General features: G+C 48.8%; 2 protein-coding genes and 1 pseudogene across 5 annotated transcripts; 1 reads left to right on the forward strand and 2 right to left on the reverse strand.

The window, feature by feature from the left end:
* Positions 1 to 53: 53 nt before the first annotated feature.
* Positions 54 to 7,684, reverse strand: Atraid (all-trans retinoic acid induced differentiation factor). Of its 2 annotated transcripts, XM_048353257.1 has the most exons (7): positions 7,403 to 7,684; positions 6,042 to 6,163; positions 3,168 to 3,239; positions 2,449 to 2,520; positions 2,138 to 2,259; positions 915 to 1,012; positions 54 to 345 (listed from the first exon to the last, which is right to left on the reverse strand). In XM_048353257.1, exons 1-7 carry the CDS (start codon positions 7,673 to 7,675, stop codon positions 241 to 243), a joined length of 864 nt encoding a protein of 287 aa, XP_048209214.1. In that variant the 5' UTR covers positions 7,676 to 7,684; the 3' UTR covers positions 54 to 240. The 2 variants fall into 2 exon arrangements, with proteins under 2 accessions (XP_048209214.1, XP_048209215.1); XM_048353258.1 differs by lacking the exon at positions 6,042 to 6,163 and having other exon boundaries at positions 7,403 to 7,608.
* A 340-nt stretch (positions 7,685 to 8,024) lies between these two features.
* Positions 8,025 to 21,470, forward strand: Slc5a6 (solute carrier family 5 member 6). 3 transcript variants are annotated; one of them, XM_048353254.1, is made up of 17 exons: positions 8,025 to 8,097; positions 8,333 to 8,399; positions 13,123 to 13,669; positions 13,993 to 14,058; positions 14,317 to 14,368; positions 14,770 to 14,837; positions 15,358 to 15,512; positions 16,280 to 16,420; positions 16,610 to 16,739; positions 17,193 to 17,281; positions 17,695 to 17,807; positions 18,639 to 18,706; positions 19,060 to 19,146; positions 19,240 to 19,421; positions 19,614 to 19,717; positions 19,902 to 20,017; positions 20,368 to 21,470. In XM_048353254.1, exons 3-17 carry the CDS (start codon positions 13,277 to 13,279, stop codon positions 20,509 to 20,511), a joined length of 1,908 nt encoding a protein of 635 aa, XP_048209211.1. In that variant the 5' UTR covers positions 8,025 to 8,097; positions 8,333 to 8,399; positions 13,123 to 13,276; the 3' UTR covers positions 20,512 to 21,470. The 3 variants fall into 3 exon arrangements, with proteins under 3 accessions (XP_048209211.1, XP_048209212.1, XP_048209210.1); XM_048353255.1 differs by lacking the exon at positions 8,025 to 8,097 and adding an exon at positions 10,487 to 10,573 and having other exon boundaries at positions 8,251 to 8,399; XM_048353253.1 differs by lacking the exon at positions 8,025 to 8,097 and having other exon boundaries at positions 8,251 to 8,399.
* On the reverse strand, positions 10,583 to 11,349 carry LOC125356006 (annotated as a pseudogene).
* Positions 21,471 to 23,299: the final 1,829 nt, after the last annotated feature.

Raw genomic sequence — 23,299 nt, forward strand, 5'->3', positions numbered from 1 at the left:
CCCCCAAGCGAGAAACGTGCAAAAGCCTTTCCCTAAAAGAGGAAACAAGGAAGAAAAAAAGAAAAAAAAAAGTTTATTGTAGTCAGCAACACGATGGGACCCAGAGTACCCAAAACACTCCCCGCCGGCGCAATCGCAATGGAGCCTCGGCCCTGGGGACCCGCGGGCTGGGGAAGCAATCCTCCCCGGCTGCGCTGCGAAGCTTCGGGTGACTTCAGGTAGCAGGGCCGCCTAGGTGGTTCAGGAAGTCTTGGCTTTTCGGCGTTGGGTTCCCCAAAGCAGAGCAGAGATGGACAGTGTAGTGGATCCCAAAATCCCGAAGAACATAAGCAGTGGGAAAGAGCCCTGTGATTAGGAGACGAGAAAAGGCCAGCGTTACACAGGGGGCTGCCTGCATCTTGAACACCTAATTCGTTCCTAAGAACTGATGTCCACTTCTTGGGCAATTCACTGTGACTTCTTCAGCTCCTGGTAAGGTGGCTCTTTTTTGTTTTTGTTTTTGGCCAGTCCTGGGGCTTGGACTCAGGGCCAGAGCACTGTCCCTGGCTTCTTTTTGCTCAAGGTTAACACTCTGCCAACTTAAGCCACAGCGCCACTTCTGGCCTTTTCTATATATGTGGTGCTGAGGTATCTAACCCAGAGCTTCATGTATAGGAGGCAGGCACTCTTGCCACTAGGCCATATTCCAACCCCCTGGCTTCCTTTTTGTTCAAAGCTAGCACCCTACCATTTGAGACACAGTGCCACTTCCGGCCTTTTCTGTTTATGTGGTGCTGAGGAATTGAACCCAGGGATTCATGCATGCAAGGAGAGCACTCTACCGGCTAAACCACATTCCCAGCCCAGGTGGCTCTTTTTGAGAGGCTTTCTAGCCTATGCATTCCTCTTATCCATAAAGAGATCTAACTCCTCACCTGGCGCATACACTTGTATCCTTGGAAGCCATCAGCACAAACACACTGCAAGAGACCAGGACCAGCAGATGCACAAGATCCATTTTCAGGACACATTTCTGGGAGCCAAAGAAAAATAGGGAATATCATTAGACCTCTATAAGTCTATTTCCTAAATATCTGCTTCAGCATAAGATTCTTTCAACCAAGCTACCACTGCCGTGGTTCACACCTATAATCCTAGCTACTCAAAAGGCTGAGATCTGAGGATTGTGGTTCAAAGCCAGCCTAAGCAACAAAGTCTGTGAGACTCTTATCTCCAATTAACTACCAGAAAACAGGAAGTGGCACTGTGGCACAAGTGGTAGAGTGTTAACCTTGAGCTGAAGAGCTCAGTGACAGTGCCCAGGCCCAGAGTTCAAGGCCTACAACCAACACACCTACACACACACACAAAACAAAACAAACAGACAAAGAAAACCCCAAGAGGCTGAGATATGAGGATGAAGAAGATTTAAAGCCAGCCCAGCAGGAAAGTTTGAGAGACTCTTATCTCCACTTAACCACCAAAAAGCTGGAAGTGAAGGTGTGGCTCAAGTAATAGCACATCAATATAGAGAGAAAAATCTCAGTGCCCAGGCCCTGAGGTCAAGTGCCAGAAGCAACAGTCCCTTGAGCTAGCTCAAGACTAGCACTTTACCACTTGAGTCATAGCACTACTTCCAGCTTTTTCTGTTTTTATGTAGTACTGAGGAATCGAACCCAGGGCTTCATGCATGCTAGGCAAGCACTCTACCACTAAGCCACATTCCCAGCCCACAAAAAAAAAAAAAATTCTTTCAATCATTTCTAGGTTAAAAAAAAATTACAATCAAGGGCTGGGGATATGGCCTAGTGGCAAGAGTGCTTGCCTCGTATACATGAGGCCCTGGGTTCAATTCCCCAGCACCCCATATACAGAAAATGGCCACAAGTGGTGCTGTGGCTCAAGTGGCAGAGCACTAGCCTTGAGCAAAAAGAAGCCAGGGACAGTGCTCAAGCCCTGAGTCCAAGCCCCAGGACTGGCCAAAAAAAAATTACAATCAGAACATAACAATAGTGAATTTTATCACTTTTTTTCCTAAGGAGATAGAGCCTAGGAACTCTGAACAAAAGGGATTTAAGGATCTTTATCTTTCTGATATAAGTACAGAATATAAAGGAGGTAAGGAAGTTCCTAGAAGGGTGAAGGAAAGACAGTATACCTGGGTTTCCAGTGCTATTGCAAAGGTCCTTTTGCCCTTGGCAGATCTGGATGTCCACATAGGAGATAATGCTTAACCAGGCATTAATACCTCCAGGACAGATGACATCTTGAGGCAGTACCCTGAAGACAACACAGGCGGTTATAATATATAGTCAGTGGGCTAGGCCTGGTTTCAATCCCCACTACACATACACACACAGTCCTACAGCCCCGAGTTGCTACTACACGTACACACACAATCCTACAGCCCCGAGTTGCTGAGTTCAGCAATGACCTCTTTGATTCTCTTCCACCCACCTTATTACTTACAGAGTCTGCAGCTGGGTAAAGCCATGGAAGGTACTGGTCAAGTTATCCTTGAGGGGATTTGCTTGCAAGTCTCTGCAAACATACACAGTTAGCATTCTGCTCAGGAAAGCCCTCTATGTAAATTTATACACCTTCCTGGACCCAATCCTTATCTCAAGTTCTCTGAGTTTAGATATTATTACTTTGCCAGTCCTGGGGCATGAACTCAAGGCCTGGCACTGTCCCTGAGTTTCTTTTGCTCAAGGCTAGCACTCTACCACTTGAGCCACAGCGCCACTTCTGGCCTTTTCTGTTTATGTGGTGCTGAGGAATTGAACCCAGGGCTTCGTGTATGCAAGGCAAGCCAGATTCCCAATTCCTAGATATTATTCATCTACCTCCTCAAGAGTCTATTCCCAGCTGGGTCTGTTCCCAGGTTGATGCCTGTAATACTAGCTACTCAGGAGGCGGAGATATGAGAATTGAGGTTTGAAGCCAGCTGAGGCAGGAAATCCTATGAGAATCTTATCTTCAATTAACTACAGGAAAACAACAACTGTGGCTTAAGTGGTAGAATGAGAGCTCTGAGCACAAAAGCTCAGGGACGGTGCCCAGGCTCTGAGTTCAAGGTCCAGGACTGGCACACGCATACACATACACACACAGCCTATCCTCCAAAGACTTCCCATCAACACTTCACCATATTCACCTTTTGGTCAAGAGAATACTTAACCACTTACATGATAGCAGCAGTATGTGCTTGAGCAAAGTTTGGACCAGGATTCTTCAGAGAACAGTTCTGGAGATCTAGCCTGAGAAAAATAATTAGTGTTAAGTATGTGTCTCATATTCACCCAAGGCAAAGTTTGTAATTTATCAGGCAATCCCCATTTCAGCTAACATTAACTAAATACAACTGTGTTCACAATTATAAATGTGGTGCTGTGGTAGACACATAATTATGCACTACCAGTTATAGCCAATACTAAGTAGCTACATATAGCTACTTAAACTTAATGGAACCTAACAATCCAGTGTTTCATTGGCACTAGTTACATTTCAAGTGCATATGAAATACTGTAGCAATGCCAGTGGCTACTGTGTTCCTTCATCACAGAAAGTGATGGACCACAGTGTTCTAATCAGTGCACCCATGCACTATGCAATTATAGTAAGACATTTTACCTCTTGCCTACATTAGTGAATTTCATATTATTACTCTCAGATCCACAGAGGAGATTTAAATGAAAGTGCAAGTTATATAAGGTTTTGTATGTGTATTGTCAGACTGTAAACTTCTGTACATTAAGGACCACAACCTATTACTCTTTCTCCAGTATCTATTGCCTTCCATTTCTTTTTTTTTTGGCCAGTCCTGGGGCTTGGACTCAGGGCCTGAGCACTGTCCCTGGCTTCTTCTTGCTCAAGGCTAGCACTCTGCCACTTGAGCCACAGCGCCACTTATGGCCATTTTCTGTATATGTGGTGCTGGGGAATCGAACCCAGGGCCTCATGTATACGAGGCAAGCACTCTTGCCACTAGGCCATATCCCCAGCCCCTTGCCTTCCATTTCTTTACAAATATTTGCTGAGTGCTTACAAACTGCAAACACAGGGAAAGTGTACAATATACATATATAACTCAGCTCAGTCTTTTTCTTTCTTTTTTTTTTTCCTGGTTGTGATGCTTGAATTCATGCTCTGGACACTGTTCCTGAGCTCTTTGGCTATAGGCTAGCGGTCTACTACTTTGAGCCACGGTGCCACTTCTAGTAGCTCAGTCTTTAAAAGGTTTTGTTGTAGTAGAATGCCTTAAGACTATCACCAAGTCAGGCACTAGCGGCTTATGAATCCTAGTTACTCAGGAAGCTTGAGATCTGAAGTCAGTCTTGGCAGGAAAGTCTTATCTCCAATTCACCACCAAAAAGCTGGAAGTGGACCTGTAACTGAAGTGGTGGTAGACCACCAGCCTGCTGAGAAAAAACTCAGTGCCCAGCTATGAGTTTAAGCTCACCATGAAAAGACCAACACACTTGCATGTGCACATGGACACGCATGTGCACACACACACAAAGACCAAAACCAAAAGTGAATGTAAATATTAAACTACAACATGAAATATATTACAAAACAGCAAACACATAATTTCAAGTGATATAACTTTACAGGGAAAAAAGTCACTTCTCTAGAACATTCACAAAAGATGTTGGAACTGGGGTTGGGAATATGGCCTAGTGGTAGAGTGCTCACCTCATATACATGAAGCCCTAGGTTCGATTCCTCAGCACCACATATATAGAAAAAAGCTGGAAGTGGCACTGTGGCTCAAGAGGTAGAGTGCTAGCCTTGAGCAAAAAGAAGCCAGGGACAGTGCTCAGGCCCTGAGTCCACGCCCCAGGACTGGCAACAAAACAAAAAAAGAAGCCAGGAAAAAGCCAAAAAAAAGAAGCCAGTGCTCAGTAAACTACTCAGAAAAACCCAGAAGTGGTGGTGCTATGGTTCAAGTGGTAGAGCGCTAGCCTCGAGCACAAAGAGGCTCAAGGACAGTGTCCCTGATGGACAGAAAAATAAAAATAAGTGGTGCAGGAAAAGTAGGTTAGTTCAATCATAGTAGTTCATCTGCTGAACTTTAATCTGAGGGTGACAAACACTTATAAAGTTACAGCAAGAGCATAATGCTGAAAAAAAAAGATTTGGTTTTCAGGAAGTTTAATACAGAGAAGTATTTAGGTAGATTAAAAGGTTAGGAGAATGGAAGCAAGACATGACATTTTGAGTTTGAAGCAAGGGTAAAGTCTATAAAGAAATGCTTAATAGGTAACTAGAAGTCTTACCTACATATGCCTAAATATTGGCAAAGTTAAAACCCACTCAAAGAGATTTAGTTTTGAGAGAGAGCTGCATGATGCTTGAAACCATTAAAAACAGATTCTTGTGGGGCACCAGTAGCTTATGCCTGTAATTCTACCTACTCAGGAGGCTGAGATCTGCAGTTAGAGGTTTGAAAGCAATTCAGGTAGAAAAGTCTGACTCATCTCCAAAATAGCCAGCAAAAAAAGATGGGCTGGAGGGCTGGGAATATGGCTTATTGGTAGAGTGCTTGCTTTGCAAGCATGACTCCCTGGGTTCGATTCCTCAGTACCAAATAAACAGAAAAGGCCCAAAGTTATGCTGTGGTTCAAGTGGTAGAGTGCTAGCCTTGAGCAAAAATAAGCTCAGGGACAGTGCCCAGGCCCTGAGTTCAAGCCCTAGGATTGGCAAAAAAAAAAAAGAGCTGGAGGAGTGGCTCAAATGGTAGAGAACCTGCCTAGTGAATGTTTAACCGAGTTCAAATTCCAGTAATGCCAAATAAATAGGTTTTTAAAAAAAAGCCATACCTTCCAATAAGAACCACAGGATTGTTTACTTAGCCAAAATGTTTTTTAAAAAACAAACAAACAAACAAAAAAACTGAGCACAAAGAGGTTCAGAACAGTGCCCAGGCTCTGCATCCAAAAAACAAAGCAAAAGTTTGAGTATACATTAGATGCGTCTACTTAAACACCAATCAGGCCATACTTGTAGATTTAAGGAATATTTTTTCCAGTATTCAAGGATGTCTTCTCCTCCCTCACCCCAAGATGGTGCCCTTCTGATTCAGGCAGCAGCGAGCTTGCAGCGTTAGCCCTGAAGTCTGCTTACAATAAACAGCCACTTGAGACAAATTTTGCACGCTTCCCGGACACTGAGTGCATATCTGCAGGAGAGAGAGACACAATCTTTTTAGGGCTGTAGAAAGAAAAGCCAAGATAAGATCAAGAGTTAACTGCCAGTAAACCCAGTTACTGGGAGTGACGGAAATAGGTTCATGGCCAGAAGTTAGTCAGACCCTCGTCTCAACCAATAAACTACGCATTATTCCAGATGCCTAGGTAGGAGGCTTAGTGTTTGTGTCCTGATGAGATAAAAACTCAAGATACTGCCTGGGGGGGACGGGGTGAGAGCTGGGGGCAAGGGGTGGAGTGCCGGCCTAACAAGTGGGAGAGATCTTGAGATTAAAAATTCCAGGGCTGGGGGCTGGGGATATGGCCTAGTGGCAAGGGTGCTTGCCTTGTATACATGAGGCCCTGGGTTCAATTCCCCAGCACCACATATGCAGAAAATGGCCAGAAGTGGCGCTGTGGCTCAAGTGGCAGAGTGCTAGCCTTGGGCAAAAAGAAGCCAGGGACAGTGCTCGGCAGGCCCTGAGTCCAAGCCCCAGGACTGGCCAAAAAAAAAAATAAAAAAAAAAAAAAATCCAGGGCTGGGAAAATGACCTAGTGGTAAAGTGCTCGCCTCCTATACATGAAGCCCGGGTTCGATTCCTCAGCACCACATATATAGGAAAATTTCTAGCAAGCCCCGCCAAGTTAACTGTCCCTATACTCTCCAGAACTTCTCTAACATGGGGCAAAGAGGTGGCTTTTACTAAGGCTAAGTCTAAAAGATGCCATTTCTTCTCCGGCAGCTGGGTGCTCAATCAGTGCGCCAGACTTTCAGTACCCGTCCTCGCCCGGCCTCATCTTTTGAGAATCACAGGCTCTTCCGAAACCTCTCACTCGGACAAACCCGGTTTGGCAGGGCTACAGGTACACAAAGAACTCATCAGGTATGACAAAAGGTGCAGCGCGACCACCCGCCATGTAGGCGAGGGACGGGAGGGTGGGGGGGGGTGGATGCAGCCTGCAGAAGTCTAGAGGACTCCTCAATGAGAAGAGCAAATTTAAGTTATTCGAAGACTGGGGAGCGAGGAGATTCCATTTCAAAGGTCTTCGATGCCGGGAGGGCTCGGACGCCCCGGGACCTGGGGAACGCGAGGGCTCGGGGCAGGTCCGGCTGGGGTCTGGCAGGGGCCGGAGACTAGTCTGAGCTGGTGCCGACTGGGAGAATGGGGACAGCCACCGGCGAGCGCGACCGGCACTCTTGCTTCAGCCCGACCGCAGACTTGCTTCTGTACCTCGGGGAGCGCCAGAGCCCTTTCCGCGCCCAGAGCCAGGAGCAGGGCCGTAGCCCAGGGCCACAGGCTGCCGAGCACAGGAGACGCCATTTCCCGTTCCCTTCGACCTTCGCAACAGCCCGCGAGAGTAGCGCGTAGCCCCGCCCCATCGGGGCACGCCTGTGCGTGGTGGGCGTGGCCTAAGCGGCCTGGCACAGCCCCCTGGGCGTGACTTAGCCCCGTCGCCCCGCCGGTGCAGCGGGGATGCTGTTGCTGTGCGCAGTCAGCGCTCATCTCTGCGCCCTCCGGTTCCCTTCCGAGATGAACAGAGCCACCTCTTCTTCATTCCTCTCTTTATCTCAAGATTCTCCCGTCGCCGCTCGGCTCCTCTGAACGGATTGCAGGCGCCCTCAGCCCCGTGTTCTAGGCCCCCCCCACCCCCGGCCCCGGGACGCCCTGCGCTTCGGCCGTGGCTCAGGCCGCTCCATCCGCCCACAGTAAACATGGCGGCGCGGCGTCCGGGGCGGGCGAGGGGCGGGGCGCTGTCATCCTGCCGGGAGCGCTGCTCGCCCGCTACCCACGTGTGGCGACCAGGCAGGTGTACCGGGCGGGTGTGGGCAGAGCCGAGCGGCTCGGCGGATTCGCGTCCGCGCTGGGGAGGAGCGGTGGGCCGGGCCGGGGCGGGGCGAGCCGCCCGAGGCGTGGAGACCGGCAAGGTTGAAGTGCAAGCGCTCGGGGATGAGCTCGCGTCTTGCGGACGGACGGGGAGAACGGAGAGAAAGAAAGAGGGTAAAGGAGCAGTAGGAGGGGAGGGCGCAGGGCAAATTCCGACCGAAGGTCACGACCCTGGAACGCCCAGGGCGCCGCGTCCTCCTCTGCTTTCTGAGCCTGGGCTGGAGGTGGGAGCGGGAACCGACGCTCCCCCTAACTTACTGCCTTTTGCCTAAGCAGAAAAAGGGAACGATGCTGATCTGGCGAAGAAAGAAGGGATTCTCCTAACCCCGCCTGAACCACGGAGGTAAGGCGAGGCAGTGCTACCCCGGAGTGGCCCCGATCCTGGCTGAAGGGCGTGGGAGGGAGATGGTGGGAATCGCGTAGGATTGCTGCTATTGCCTTCCCCCCCCCACGCCCCCTCCTCCGGTTCGCGCCAGCCCACCGGAGTTCATCCTGAGCGCCTGGCCCGGGCTTTTCCACGTGTTCCTAGACCTCGGCCTGGAAATCCTGAATTTACATTTTCCTTTAGGTGGCTGGCAAGTCTTGTTTTAGGTGCAAGACTTTGTTTTTGTTTTCCCAGCTTGCTCAGCGAGTGCTTGCCCAAGCCATGGCTGGCATTCTACTATTGAACCATGTCTCCACCCTGGCATTTTGCTGGTTATTAGAGTTGGAGTCTCTTGGACTTTTCTGCCCCTGTTGGCTTTACACCAATAGTCCTCCACACTGTAACCTCTTGAGTAGTTAGGATTACAAGTTTAAGCCACCAGTGTCTGGCTGCAAGACTGATTTTGAAGGAACCTTTTAGTGAGTTAGAGTGGCCTCTTAGAGTTGGAAACACAGCTCATTGGTAGAGTGCTGGACCTAGCTGGGTTCAATACGGAGCACTGCAAAAACCCCTACAGAAAGTAATAGCTTTGGGCTGAGAATATGGCCCAGTGGTAGAGTGCTTGCCTCCCATTTTGGTGAAGCAACTGGGCCCTTCCTTTTGGCTCCTACTCTCAGGCAAGTCCATCAGATTTGGATCAACATAGGCTTTTTAGAAAGTTACTGGTCTATTTCTAGAATTCTTGTCAATTGAAGTCTTTGTTACTGGTTGGGTTTTTCCTGCCTTACTTGGCTCTCCAGCCATGTGGCAGAGTTCTTTGTACCTCATACAAATAAAATTTAATCAGGAAAGAAACTTCATCAGTAGAGGAATCCGGTATTGGATTTTTCTTCTACCTCGTGCCTATTTATACTACTAACTCTTTAGGGTGGAATGCTTTTTGTGTATCAAAAAACTCCTTCCCTTTTCCTCTCTTTATCTCCTACTATACTTTCGTGTTAGAGATTGAATTTAGGACCTAGCTAGATAAGTACTTTTTGAGACAGGGTCTTGCTATGTATTGCAAGCTTATCTTGGACTTACCATCTACCTACTTCTGCTTCCTGAATACTGGAATTACAAGTAAGTGCCAACCATGTCCAGGGGCAATCTTCTAATTTCTATTGTAATATTGATAACTTGTCAAAGAGGAATGAGAAAACTCCATATGTGGCAATATACAAAGACCAAGGCTATCTTTTTGTTGATCCAGTGGCTTTTTTGGATTCTTGTTTTAGAGACTAGCATTTGTGACCTTGGAAGTTCAGAGTTCAAGTTAAGTCAGGTATGAGGGGATACCTGCCTACCAGTTTACAGTTGTGACGGTGCCAGAGACAGCCTGATCTTTCTCCTAGTGGGCAAGAGCAGAAGGCAGTTTGTATTAATCTGTGTCTAGTTGATGTCCAAACTGTGTTCCATGAATGACTGACTATATTGTTTCCACCCTGGTTCTCAAAGTGTTGAGACAAGGCTTCTGATGAATCACATGTCATAGCTACAGATGGCATTATTTCTTTTTTCCTTTTTAAAAAAATCATGCTTCATAACCTTAAGCAGGTTTACTTCTTTAACTCAGTTGTCTTGTGAAAACATGGGAGTATTCCTGTCTTAATCTAAGACATGGTGTTTTATATAGTACATCTAGTGTTTATAAAGTACTTGTGACACTGTTGGTTACATATTAAGTGTTTAGAAAATGTTGACTTTGGTCATTTCTGAAAGGATATGTCCCAGCCATCCCAGGGGACCATGTGGAGATAGTCACGAACAACAGGAGGTTTATAAGGCGGTTTATTAGTGGGGCCATATCTCCCACGGGAGAGGGAGCAACATGAACATGAGAGCTGCACTTGATCTAGGTGGCAGCTTCTCAGGGGCTAAAGGGGAAGTAGGTAGGTCTTAATCCTGAGTAGGAGTGGCCTATTATAGCTCTAGGGCAGGGAGTTTAGGTATGAGTGGATCTGGGAGGAGCTCTGGACCTGAGGGGGGGGGGGGGGAGTGCTAACAAAAAGAAATAATTTAACCAGCAGTGACAATCAAGAAACAAGAAAGGAAGAGACACCACTAAGCCAGTGGAGTCTGGGGAAATAACCAGAGCAGCTCCTGATTATCAGGTCAGTTCTGTGCAAGAGGTCTAGTGGTACTTGTAGATTCAGCTGAGTTACATGCTCTAGAATGCTGTTTCCCATGTACCAATTTCACTCATTTTTTTAAAAATTGGCTTTTTCTCCTTGTCACTTTATTTTTTTCTCCTTCACTATCAATAGCTCCGTCTCAACCTCTCCACCCTCAGCTTCCTTCTCTTTGTCTTCACTACCAGCTTCCTTTTCTCCTTTCCCTCCACTGCCTGCCTCCTTCTCTCCCTTGTTTCTATTGCCAGCTCCATTCTCTCCTTTGTTCTGCACATTGTAAACTGCTGTGTTATATAGCCTTCCCGGTTCAAGGCAATTTCAATGGCGAAAAATTGTATCCTGGGTGCAGAGATGGTGTTTTCCTCAGTGTAGCCCTTGGAACAATCCAGTCACAACCGAGTACCATAGTTGAAGTCTTCTACAAGGCCTTCACACTTCAAGCAGAATGGCTGGCCTCCACTTCTCTTTAGCAGTTTCCAATTTATGTTCTTCTGGGTCTAAAACATCTGTCTTGAGTTTTTCAAAACTTTTCCAGAACTCAGAATAGATCTGGTCATCTGCTTTGCGTTTCAGGAACTGGGGTCAACTGATGAAATCAGATTGTAATAGACTTCAGCGTGTTGCCTTGCTCTCATGACTCAGACAATCTCAATATCACAAAGGGATACAAATGCCGACTGCTGTCTTTTAAAGCTATCTAAATATATGGCATTCTGTGTTCTTTGTCCATGTGTGTATGAATGTACCCACATGCACATGTGCTGGTATGTACTGAGGCCTGAGTGCTGTCCCTTAGCTTCTTTGCTCAAGGCTGGTGCCACTAAGCTACACTTCCACTTCCAGCTTTTTTCTTGCTAATTGAAGATAAGAAAGAATATCCTAGACTTTTCTGTCCTGCCTGGCTTTTGTCTTTATCCTCAAATCTCAGCCTCTGGAATAGCTTAGATAAGCCTCTGGTGCTGTTTGTTTTTTTCCTTTCATACAAATAAATACTTGGAAGAGATTACTTCTGAAGATAAAATAATAGGTGTGGAAAGCAGGATTGACAGGGAATCCAATCCCTAGACCTAAATTCTGATCTGGCCTCTGACAATAATTTGCTGTTTTAGGTTACTTGAACCAACTAGGCCTCTGTGTGATTATCTGTAAAATGAAGGTGATTATCTGTAAAATGAAAGGGCACGGGGGGGGGGGGGGGGGGCTAGGAATGTGGCTTACTGAAGCCTTGGGTTCGATTCCTTAGTACCACATAAACAGAAAAGGCTGGAAGTGGCACTGTGGCTCAAGTGGTAGAGTGCTAGCCTTGAGCAAAAGAAGCTCAGGGACAGTGCCCAGGTCCTGAGTTCAAGCCCCAGAACTGGCAAGAAAAAAAAATAATAAAATGAAGAAGCTGTAAGTCATCTCCTAAGATTTCTTTAAACATTGAATAATATGATCCCATTCTTGTCTTTCTGTATACTCTAGTGTATTCTTGGAAGATGAGTACATTTTGTGTAGGTAGGAAAGCAACTTTCTAGTCTTCTCAGCTTCTTTCCAATTCCCTGCAGCTCACAGGTTGCCAAGAGTGACTTACACTGAAAGTTAATCCTTCTAAGAATGCTGTTGAATGTGAGCTCCCAGCTCCCTGTTCTGAAACTTCTAGGGCCGTGTTGGGAGCCATAGAGTGGTAGGGACATTTGGATCACTGCAATTGGTTCTGTGGAGCCCGAACAAATAGCTACCAGGTTTTTCTCCACCCCAATTGCTGATCTCTCCTCGCCCACTTAAAAGGCAGCCCCTCAGCTTCTGATCAGCTCGAGGCAGCTCTGCCCTTCAACAGGAATTCCAGGTAGGTGCCTGCCCATAGCAGGATAGAACCTTTGTCTGCAGCTATTCCCCTTTCCACCGGTTCTGTGACTAGTTTGCGTCTTTCCAGTGAGGTCCTGGAATATTAACTTTGCTTCTGTCACATTTGAATCCTACCACTCTTGCCAGATCCACTATCAACCTTGATCTAGCAAACACAGGGACTGAGAGACAGGGTGACAAGTGCTTTGCTAGTGGTGTTGGGGAGAATGTTAAGGGGCACAGGGCAGGTGGCCTGCTGATGTCCACAATAGGGTTTGAGGCCACTCATTGGTGACCGGAGCTGAGGTTAGAGGAAAACTGCTATCACGAGTCTCTCTTCCCTGCTGGGCTGTGGCGCCAGGCTGAGCTCTGCTGGCTCAACACATTGTAGTGACTGGGTCTGTGCCTGAAAATGGAGCAAAGTTGAGATATAGTTGATTTCTCTTAGACCAATCGGGTGGAGACCCAAGAATGTTCTTAGATTTTACAGCTCTGCACATCCAAAGCTGTTGGCCAAGTTCTTTTCTCGTGGCTATCTCATTCTGCTTCTTCCCTTTCCTATGTTGCCTGCTAAATTCATCTCACAACTTTGAGGGCAGTCACCACCATACTGACTTGGCTGTGTGATGGGCCTGGTGCAACTGGGGCTTGTGGTTGGGCAGCCGTGAGGGGAGGGTACTTGACTACTTGGTAATTCCTTACAGCAACCCCTGGACCAGGCCACTGTGTGGAGGAGGCGGAGTTCTGTGAGACCCTGGCTACGAGCCAACTGAGAGCAATTTGCCTGCACCTGCCGGACTGAGTGGCAGTCCAGAGCCCAGGAGCAGCAGCTGGCTGCAGTGTGCAGAGGCAGTGAAGATGAGAATAGAGGGGAGTGCCGCACCATCCCCCCTCCCAACCTCGGACACAAGTGTGGTCAGCTCCACCTTCTCTGTTGTAGACTATGTAGTATTCATCCTGCTGCTGTTGTTCTCCCTGGCCATTGGACTCTACCATGCTTGTCGCGGTTGGGGTCGCCATACCGTTGGCCAGCTGCTGCTGGCTGACCGCAAAATGGGCTGCCTTCCTGTGGCTTTGTCACTGTTGGCCACCTTCCAGTCAGCTGTGGCCATCCTGGGTGTGCCCTCAGAGATTTACCGATTTGGGACCCAGTATTGGTTCCTGGGCTGCTCCTACTTCCTGGGGCTGCTAATCCCTGCTCACATCTTCATCCCTGTCTTCTACCGCCTGCATCTTACCAGCGCCTATGAGGTGAGCAGGGAAGGAGAGGAGGAGCATGGGACTTCCAGGGGTGGAGATGGAGAAGGGGAATGAGACAGTTGGGACCTCCTGGTCACTTCCACCTGGAGAAAGTGACAAAGAACTCCCCTAGGTTTCTTTCTGTATAGATCAGAGCCTGGTAGAGGGGAGGGAGGAGTCAGGAGTGATGCCTAGAGAGCCAGGGTAGATAATGCACTGATTCATTCCCTCATGTTCCCAGGCCTCTCAGGGAAGAGGTGTATATTATGTGTGGAGTGGGGTTGGCAAGTCAGAAGAAACACTATGCCTTTTTTGCTGTGTTCTTTCTTATCTAGTACCTGGAGCTACGATTCAATAAAGCAGTGAGAGTCTGTGGAACTATGACCTTCATCTTTCAGATGGTAAGTGAAATATGATGGAGATGGTGCCTAGATTTGGTAGAGGAAGCAGAACTGAAGGGGTTGGAGCCTTCCCTTTTCCCCACTCCTACAAGGAGTCAGTCAGCCTCTAATTGCAACCTGCCTGTTCTATCCAATGCCACCACAGATAGGTGAGTTGCAAGTCAGACTTGGTAGAAGGAGGATAGAAGTGAGCCGGTGAAGGGAAGCTTTTCCACCCACATCTTCTTCCTCCTTCACATTCTTTTCCACATCCAACAGGTGATCTACATGGGGGTTGTGCTCTATGCTCCATCCTTGGCCCTCAATGCAGGTAAGAAGTCAACCTCTGGCTTTCAGCCATGGTTAACTGGGGGAAAACACCTTTAGGAGGGGTATAGAGAGGGCATTGTGCCAAAAAGAATCAGATTTGGAGAGAGTTCGTTTACTGCATGGGTCCTCAGATTTTTTTTTAACTACTGTTAGATAGCAGGCTTGGGTCACCTCACCTTCAAAGCTGATCCAAGACTACCATCATGCCATACATGAATCTGTTAATCAACACCTTTTAGTGGAGCTCTGCAAACATTTTCCCATTTTGGTGAATGATTGATTGATTTCTTCTTTAATAGCTAATAGTCTCATGTCTTGACATAGCTGCGCTCATCAGAGCTTTTCTGGCTTCTCTCCTGGATAATCTTCCAAGTTAGCAGTGTAACTTTCATCTACTTTCAGTGACTGGCTTTGATCTGTGGCTGTCTGTGCTGGCCCTAGGTGTTGTCTGTACTGTCTATACTGCACTGGTAAGTACAGTAGTCCTTAAGGGATGAAAAGAGATGGCAAGAGAAGAAAAAAATGAGATAAAGGTATAGATAGGCCAGGCACTCATGCCTGCAATTCTAGCTACACAAGAGGCTGACTTGAGATTCACAGTTCAAAGCCAGCTTGGACAGGAAAAGTTTGTGAGACTCTTATCTCCAATTAACCACCGGAAAACCAGAAGGGGCGCTGTGGCTCAGAGTGGTAGAGCACTAGTGGTAGAGCAAAAAAAGCTCAGGGATAGAGATAAGAGCCCAGGCCCTGAGTTCAAGCCCCATGATTGACAAAAAAAATAGAGAGTATAGATAGCAGCAGGTGGGTGAACTTCTGGGGTGGGGTGGAGTTGAGTAGGGTAACGTGAAATGTAGAACTGGATGGCCTATGGATGATGAGGCCAACAGAGTCTAAGCAGTTGTGCAGTATAGCCTCCTTGCTAGAGGTCTGGTATCCTCCCTTTGTGGTTTGGAAAACATTTGTAGCAGGTATGCTGTCTTTTCCCTGCAGGGTGGGCTGAAGGCTGTCATCTGGACAGATGTATTCCAGACACTGGTCATGTTCCTAGGGCAGCTGGTGGTTATCATCGTGGGGTCTGCCAAAGTGGGCGGCTTGGGACGTGTGTGGGATGTGGCTTCCCAGTATAATCTCATTTCTGGAATTAAGTAAGTATGCACCTTCCTCTGCTGGAGTCTGCCCTGGAGCTGAGGCCATGGTAGAACCTGATCGCAGGGCTGTAGTAAGCACAGGGCAAGCTGGAAAGCCTCTAGTTCATGTAGCCAATGGGAAAAGTAAGCAGAAATACTCAGCTGGTGGTGGTGTTTGTGGAAGGCCAACATGTGATCTACATGAGTACCTGAGATGAGCCTGGGGTTGAAACAATGGAATCCTCCGGCTTAACTAGAGTCTCCCCTTCCTCCTTCCCTCCTTCTTTCCCTCTTTCCCCCTTTCTCCCTCCCCCTTTCCCCCAAATCCTGGGGCTTGGGACTCAGGGCCTGAGCACTGTCCCTGGTTTCTTTTTGTTCTAGTACTCTACATCTTGAGCCACAGCGCCACTTCCAGCTTTTTCTGTTTATGTGGTGCTGAGGAATCGAACCCAGGGCTTCATGCATGCTAGGCAAGCACTACTACTAAGCCACATTCCCAGACTTACCCCCCCTTACCCTCCCTCCTTTCTCCTCCACTTTCCTTACTTCCCTGCCCCCTTTCTTTTTTTGGTGGTACTAAGGTTTAAACTCAGTGCGTCATGCTTGCTGGAGTGCTCTACCTGAGCCATGAGGTGGTTCTACTTGAGCCGTGCCCTGTGTCTTGAGTCATTGGTCCCTCCCTTGGCCAATCAGTGGTATTTCTGCTCTCCACTGATTTCCTGGCTGGGAGGACAGGAAGGTACCTTTCCCTGTCTGCCTCTGTAGCAGAGTAGCTTCTCTTGCAGTCTGGATCCCGACCCCTTTGTGAGGCATACTTTTTGGACATTGGCCTTCGGAGGTGTCTTCATGATGCTCTCTTTATACGGAGTGAACCAGGCTCAGGTTCAGCGCTACCTCAGTTCCCGCACGGAGAAGGCTGCTGTGCTGTGAGTTTGGGGCCGAGAAGCAAAAGGTTCCTGAGAGGCTGTGGGGTGGGACAGGATCCAGCGGGTACCACCCACTCCCACCCACACTCTACCTTGGAGGGATCAGGACTTGGGCCTCCTTTTTGGAGTCTCAGGAAGGCGTGTCTGGTCTTAATCCGTCTCTCCCCTTGGTGCTGGCCTCTTTTGCAGTTCCTGCTACGCTGTGTTCCCTTGCCAGCAGATAGTCCTCTGCATGAGCTGCCTCATTGGTCTGGTCATGTTTGCCTATTACAAGGAGTACGCCATGAGCACCCAGCAGGCTCAGGCGGCCCCCGACCAGGTGAGGACATCCCCCTGGCTCCTTGAGATGCCATGAGATGCCGGGCCCCTAAACGAAGTGATCCAGTAGCTGTAGAACCCTCCCACTCAGGTCCTCACAGCCTGTCATGTTAGGTCCAAGCCTCTGGCTCTCCCACTCTGCTCTCCCACTTGCAGGGGCAGAGCCCTACCTTTCCCCTCCCCACCATGCACCTCATGCTCTGCTCTCACATGCCTGGTCTCATCTGAGTCTCCTAGCAGCGTAAGCAGGTCTGAAGAGGTAAACAGTGTGTTGATGTCACAGTCCTTGGTGTCAGAGTCAGCGCTGGGTGGGCTGGTTCATTTCCTGAGCCTGTTTTCTTCTCGTTTAGGTACAGACACCTGTATGTCTGGTATCCCCTATTTAATGCATTCAGGCTTTGTGGGATGGCATTCCACTGAGGAGAGCTCTTTCTCTCTCTGCTCTGCTTTACAGTTTGTTCTCTACTTCGTGATGGATCTCCTCAAAGGCCTGCCAGGCCTACCTGGGCTCTTCGTTGCATGCCTCTTCAGTGGCTCTCTCAGGTACCCACTTCAACCAGTCCCCCCACCCAGGGTGCACCTACCCCTGCTCCTTACAGGGACAGGTTGGGAAGGGATTCCCTCTGAGTTCCTCAGTGTGCCTGCCCATCCTTTGTGGATGGCAGGGGACAGTCAGGATGTTTAGGACACAGCAGTTCTTCCAAGTTTTGCCCCTGCTTTTGTTTAAGGTTTTTTTTCAATGTACAAAGTATTCACCTATTTGAACAAACCTGTACTCAATGGAAAGGACAGTGTCCTTCCTTGCCTTCCTGATCTCAAAGCTAGCCTGGGCTATAACTATGTGTGGATGTCAGTAAAACACACTTCTCTGAACCTTAGGGCACTGTCCCCATTGTAGAATCCCTGTTAGTTCTCACTCCGCTCCAAGGCTCAGCAGGTCATTCTCTCCTTCCTAGTACCATCTCCTCAGCGTTTAACTCACTGGCAACTGTTACAATGGAAGATCTGATCCAGCCCTGGTTCCCTGAGTTCTCTGAAGCCCACGCCATCCTGCTTTCCCGGAGCCTTGGTAGGATTATGCTTTCACTCATCTTATTCTTGCTAAGATACACCCTGACCGCTGTTATCAGTCTGCTGTTTGATCCCACGCTCAGCTTGTGCCTGAAGCACAAGTGATATGCTTTGGGCTATTGCCTGGGAAGGTTTTGAGCCAGAGCTTGGAGGAGGGTGGAGGGACCTGCAGTTGGGGAATAATAGACCTTCTCAATAGCTTAGTGGCTCATATCTAGCTGCTTGGGTAGTTGAGATTGGGAGGCTTGTGGTTAGAGGCAGTGGGCAGTTAATGAGACCCCTTTTGTTATAACCACGAGCCAAGCCAGTGGTCCAGCTACAATAGGAAGCTGAAAATGAGCAGGTCGCTCAGGCATTACGTGAAACTATCTCAAAAATAACCAGCACATAGAAAGGCTAGACCATACCAGGTGTTGGTGGTTCATCCTGTAATAAATCCTAGTTTGTTAGGAGGCTGAGAACTGAGGAACTACATTCGAAGCCATCCCAGGCAGTAATTTCTTATGAGATTCTTGTCTCCAGTTAACCACTAAAAAGCCAGAAGTAGAGTTACTGCTCAGTTGGAAGAGCACCAGCTGTGAATGAAAAAGCTAAGAGAAAGTACCAGACCCTGAGTTCAACCCCTAGTATTGGTACAAAAAACAAAACAAAACGTGCTTGAAGCTTGACGCAGCAGTCAGAGTGCCTGCCTAGCAAGTGCAGTGCCCTGACTTCAAACTCCAGTGATGAGAGGGGAAAAAAGGTGGCTTGGTTGGGAGGTTGCTTACATTTAACCTGTTTCTTGAGTTTACTCACATCTGATTGTTTCCTTTCTTCTGTTTCTCTCCAGCCTTTGGCTATGGGCTCCTTTGCCTGGGAATGGCCTTTATTTCCTCCCAGATGGGACCTGTGCTACAGGTAAGGACCAAGGAGGAGAGAAAGGAGAAAGCCATTCTTAAGGGAGCAAAGGAATTGATTCAGACAGGAAACTGAGTAATCCAGCTGCTTTGAGAGGATGGCTTAAGCCGGGGGCATGTGTTGGAGTCCTCTCTGATTGGTCACTTTTAGCTCTGAACAGACTCTCAAGTGGCTGAGAGTCGCTTTTAGGATGTTGGCAACTTAGAGGGTCCTAGGAACCAGCCTCAGGAGAGGCTGGGCCACATACCTACCATCATTCCTGCCCATTGGAAGAAGGTAGAAGACGCAGATGGCTAATGTGGAACCCTGAGGCCGGGGGGCCTCTCAGCCTGTGTCCTTTTCCATCTGTGCAGGCAGCAATCAGCATCTTTGGCATGGTCGGGGGACCGCTGCTGGGACTCTTCTGCCTTGGGATATTCTTTCCTTGTGCCAATCCATCTGTGAGTGACCCCTCTGCCTGTGGGAACTGGGCTGGTTTGCAGGGTTGGGAGGGGGTGGCCCGTGACAGGGGAGTTTGCCATGTCTCTGGGCAGGGTGCCATTGTGGGCCTGCTGGCTGGACTCATCATGGCCTTCTGGATCGGCATTGGGAGCATAGTGACCAACATGGGTTCCGGCATTCCACATCCTTCCTTTAATGGGTCGAGCTTCTCCCTGCCCAGCAACCTGACCAACACCACTGTGGCTACCCTGATGCCTTCTACCACCCTTTCCAAGTGAGACAGGCTTGTATCTTTCTCCTTGAGAACAATAACTTCACTTTGGAGGGGCATTGCTAAGGGATGGGCCCCCACAGGCCTGAGGGAAACGTTGGGTTGGGTCTTAGGACCCTGCAGGTGGGTGGAGCATGGCGCCTGAGGAGTCCCCTGCCAAGCATAGCTTTGTCCTTGTCCTTCTGCCCTCTCCAGGCCCACTGGACTGCAGCGGTTTTACTCCTTGTCCTATTTATGGTACAGCGCTCACAACTCCACCACGGTCATTGTGGTGGGCCTGATTGTCAGTCTGCTCACTGGTGAGAGTGCAGGGTCACAGAAGAGAGAAGTGAGGTGGGGGGCTTGGGGACTGCAGTCTGGAGGATTAGGGGATCTTCCTTAGAGTCCTTGGGTTTAGACTTTTTGCCTGACATCTAGAAAGTAAACACAGGGGAACTCTAGCTAGAAAGGGCAATAAGAGACTCACAGTGCCTCTGTTTTCAGGAGGAATGCGGGGCCGGCACCTGGACCCCCGGACCATTTACCCTGTGCTGCCAAAACTCCTTGCCTTCCTTCCCTTGTCCTGTCGGAATCGGCTTTGCTGCCGAAGCTGCCACCAGGTGGGCCCCATCTTCCCTCTCGTGGAGATGCCCCCTCCGTTGCCTCTCCCGGTCCCCGAGCATGCCTCTCACCACCTGCCCCTGCGGAGTGTCCCCCATCACTGCCCCAGCCTCCACCCACATAGCCACCCTAATTTGGAGGGCAAAAGAATCCCTGGCCCACAGCATAGCTCATCTGAGCTCTTCCGCTATCTTCCCTACTCCTTGCACTGTGCTCCCCCATTTCCTCTTCCTGTTCCCCTGCTCCTGCTAGCAGGGACCAAGCAGAGTCTTACTTTTTCTGCATGAGTCCCCTCACCTCCCTTTGCCCACATTGATCAGCTCCGCCACCTTTGCTCTGCTCTCCCCAGGATGTCCCCAGGGACACAAACCTGTTTCCAGAGAAGATGAACGGGGTGCTGCAGGATGGCAGAGTCAAGGATGCAATGGCTGAGGATGGCTCAGCCCACCAGGGGTGCAGCCCCACCTTCATTGTTCAGGAGACCTCCCTGTGACAGACCCCGGACCCCACAGCCTCTGTTCATGCTGTCAGGCAGCAGCCGGAAGCCACCCTGTAGTGTGGGGAGGGTCAGGATGACCTAGCCCACACCAGAGGACTTTGTTCCTAAAGCTTCTTGCCTGTCCTGGAACCTGTTGAATTTTGGGGGCAGGAGCATAGCACAGCGTTTTTCCTTGTCTTGACAGTCTTTGCTCTTTGGACCAGGATGATTGCAACCAGTAGGACGAGTTGGGTGCTAGTGGCTCATGCCTGTAATTCTTGCTACTCAGGCTCAGGTCCGGAGGATCATCTCAAAGCTACCATGGGCAGAACAGTCCTTGATACTCCATTTCCAATTTACCAGCAAAAAGCCAGGCTGGAGGTGTGGCCTTAGAGTGCCAGCTTTGGCACTGACACACACACACACACACATACACACACACACACGGTTGTATCAAAAATGAGGGTAGAAATGAGCCACTGGGAAAAGGATAATGGGTTCTGTTAACATCGCCAGGGTCCTTTTTAGTGATTCGAAACATCACTTCCTGCCCTTAGGCCCAATTTGGTAAGATTGATCAACTCCATCATAGAGTTGAGGCTGCCTTGGCCAAATGCTTCTCTTGGCATCCTATCCCAGCACCAATTCTGTCTGCCAGAGTGGGCCCTGTGATTGTTTTCAGGTTGTCTATAACACTCAAGCCTCTCAGCACAGTCCAATATGGTCATCTATGTGTAGAATAGGCAGGTGTTCTGTTGTCACAGACCCTACTCTTCACTGAAGTGCTCTGGTGCAGAAGACATGTGGCTCCAAGGAATTGGTGCTGTTAGCAGGTCCTCTGGAGTGTGCTGTCCTCTCAGCTCCTCTGCCAGGCCACCGTGGTATCACCTGTAATCCATACTCCTATTTCTTTTTGGAGTTTATCCCTCAAACATCTTTGTTCCTAGGGAATAAAAATAGCTGTTAGACCAAGAGTCTGGCCTCCTATTCTGTCTCCAACTGTCCATCCAGATCCAGTCCCTCCTAATGGAAGACGGACCCCCTCCTGTACAGAGGTACCTGCCAAGGAAGAGGCAGACTTAGGGTGCCATGTATGTAGGGTTCACATGGAAGATGTCTTCCCATGGAGGTTACTTGTCCTTCACCAAAGCAACGTCTCAGGTTTTGTCATTTGCTAGAGGAAGAATGCTGCTTGACTTCACAAACAACATTCTGCCTAGACTTTTGATGTTTTCTTTTTAATTTTTTGGTGCTGGTCCCGGGGCTTGAATTCAGGGCCTGGGCACTCCCTGAGCTTTTTTTTTTTTCTTAAGGCTAGTGTGCTAACACTTGAGCCACAACTCCACTTTTGTCTTTTTGGTGCTTAAATGGAGATAGTCTCAAGGACTTTCTGGCCGGGGCTGGCTTTGGAACTGTGATCCATAGAGCTCAGCCTCTAGAGTAGCTAGGATTATAGGTGTGAGTTACTGATTCATTTTATTAGCAGTACAGGGGTTTGAACTTGCCTCAAGATTGCTAAGCAGACACATCACTTAACCCTCCCCCCCCCGCCTTGACTTAAAAACATAGTCAAGGACTGAGAGTGTGGCTTAGTGATAGAGTGCTTGCCTTGCATACACGAAGCCCTGGGTTCGATTCCTCAGCACCACATAAACAGAAAAAGCCGAAGTGGCACTGTGGCTCGAGTGGCAGTGTTATCCCTGAGTAAAAAGTCAGGGACAGTGCTCGGGCCCTGAGTTCAAATTAGGTTAGGTCTGGCAAAAAACAAAACAGCCAAGTTGGAGGTGGGGGTGTTAAGTGGCTCACTCCTGTAATCCTAACTCTGCAGGAGGCTGAGATCTGAGGATCACAGTTCAAAGCCAGGACAGGCAGAAAAGTTCCCCTGAGACTCCAAATAAGCCCTCAAAATCTGGAAGTAATATGGCTCAAGTGGTAGAGCCCTATCCTTAAGGCTCAGGCTGGTGCCCAGTCCCTTAGTTCAAGCCTTACAACCAACCCCTTGTAATCCTAGCTACTCAGGAAGCTGAGACCTGAGGATGTTGGTTCCAAGCCAGCCAAGGCAGAAAAGTCCATGAGACTTTTATCTCTAATCAGAAAAGGGCAGAAGTGGTGCTGTACTTCAATTAGTAACTAGCCTTGAGCAGGAGGAGTTCAGAGACAGCTCCCAGGCCCAGAGTTCAAGGCCTACGCCTGACCAAAAAGAAGGTCTGACTTGTGTGTTCCCACACCTGGTGTCTGTCCCCATCTGGGCCTGTGGGACTGCCCAGTGCAGTTCTTCACAAGCTCTCTAGGGGCCTCAGCTGCAGTCTGGTGGGACCACACCTAGTGTCCTCCCATGCTCCCCAGTCACTGTCCCCCACAGCGTGTACACTCCAGCTGAATGTTCAGTATGTCCTTGTCTACTTCTATCCTGCTTCATTTTTTAAGAGTCAGGGCCTCTGTACTGCCAAGGCAAATCCTGAATTTCTGGGCTCAAGGATTCACCTCAGCATGCCAAGTCCCTGTGACTGCAGTATATACCATTACACCTTACTGCACCCCAGCTTTCTGAGTTACCTCTCCATCTTACTCTTGGGCTAGTTCTGTGGAGGAACAAAACTTCTGCCTAACCCCAGAGACCTCCTGACCTCTTTCCCAGCCTACCCACACCCAATGAGGGCTTTCAGAGGGCCTTAAGTCTGCTGTACCCTTTTTCCCCCCTCCACAGTTCACAAAGCTTTTAAATTCAAGGGCGTGGGAATGTGGCTCAATGTGGTAGAGTAGTAGCCTTGAGGACCGAGAGGCTCAAGGACACAGCCTAGGC

This window comes from Perognathus longimembris, chromosome 8, assembly GCF_023159225.1.
Source record: "Perognathus longimembris pacificus isolate PPM17 chromosome 8, ASM2315922v1, whole genome shotgun sequence".
In the NCBI taxonomy this organism is placed as follows: domain Eukaryota; kingdom Metazoa; phylum Chordata; class Mammalia; order Rodentia; family Heteromyidae; genus Perognathus; species Perognathus longimembris.

Excerpts from the sequence above, each read along its gene's own strand:
- Atraid (XM_048353257.1), bottom strand. The coding sequence starts at position 7,675 with ATGAGCGCTGACTGCGCACAGCAACAGCATCCCCGCTGCACCGGCGGG. Across the intron at positions 2,521-3,167 it reads GCACATACTGCTGCTATCAT|AGACTTGCAAGCAAATCCCC; the intron begins GTAAGTGGTTAA and ends GTATGTTTGCAG. Across the intron at positions 2,260-2,448 it reads TTTACCCAGCTGCAGACTCT|GGTACTGCCTCAAGATGTCA; the intron begins GTAAGTAATAAG and ends TGTTGTCTTCAG.
- Slc5a6 (XM_048353254.1), top strand. The coding sequence starts at position 13,277 with ATGAGAATAGAGGGGAGTGCCGCACCATCCCCCCTCCCAACCTCGGAC. Across the intron at positions 14,369-14,769 it reads ATCCTTGGCCCTCAATGCAG|TGACTGGCTTTGATCTGTGG; the intron begins GTAAGAAGTCAA and ends ATCTACTTTCAG. Across the intron at positions 14,838-15,357 it reads GTACTGTCTATACTGCACTG|GGTGGGCTGAAGGCTGTCAT; the intron begins GTAAGTACAGTA and ends TTTTCCCTGCAG.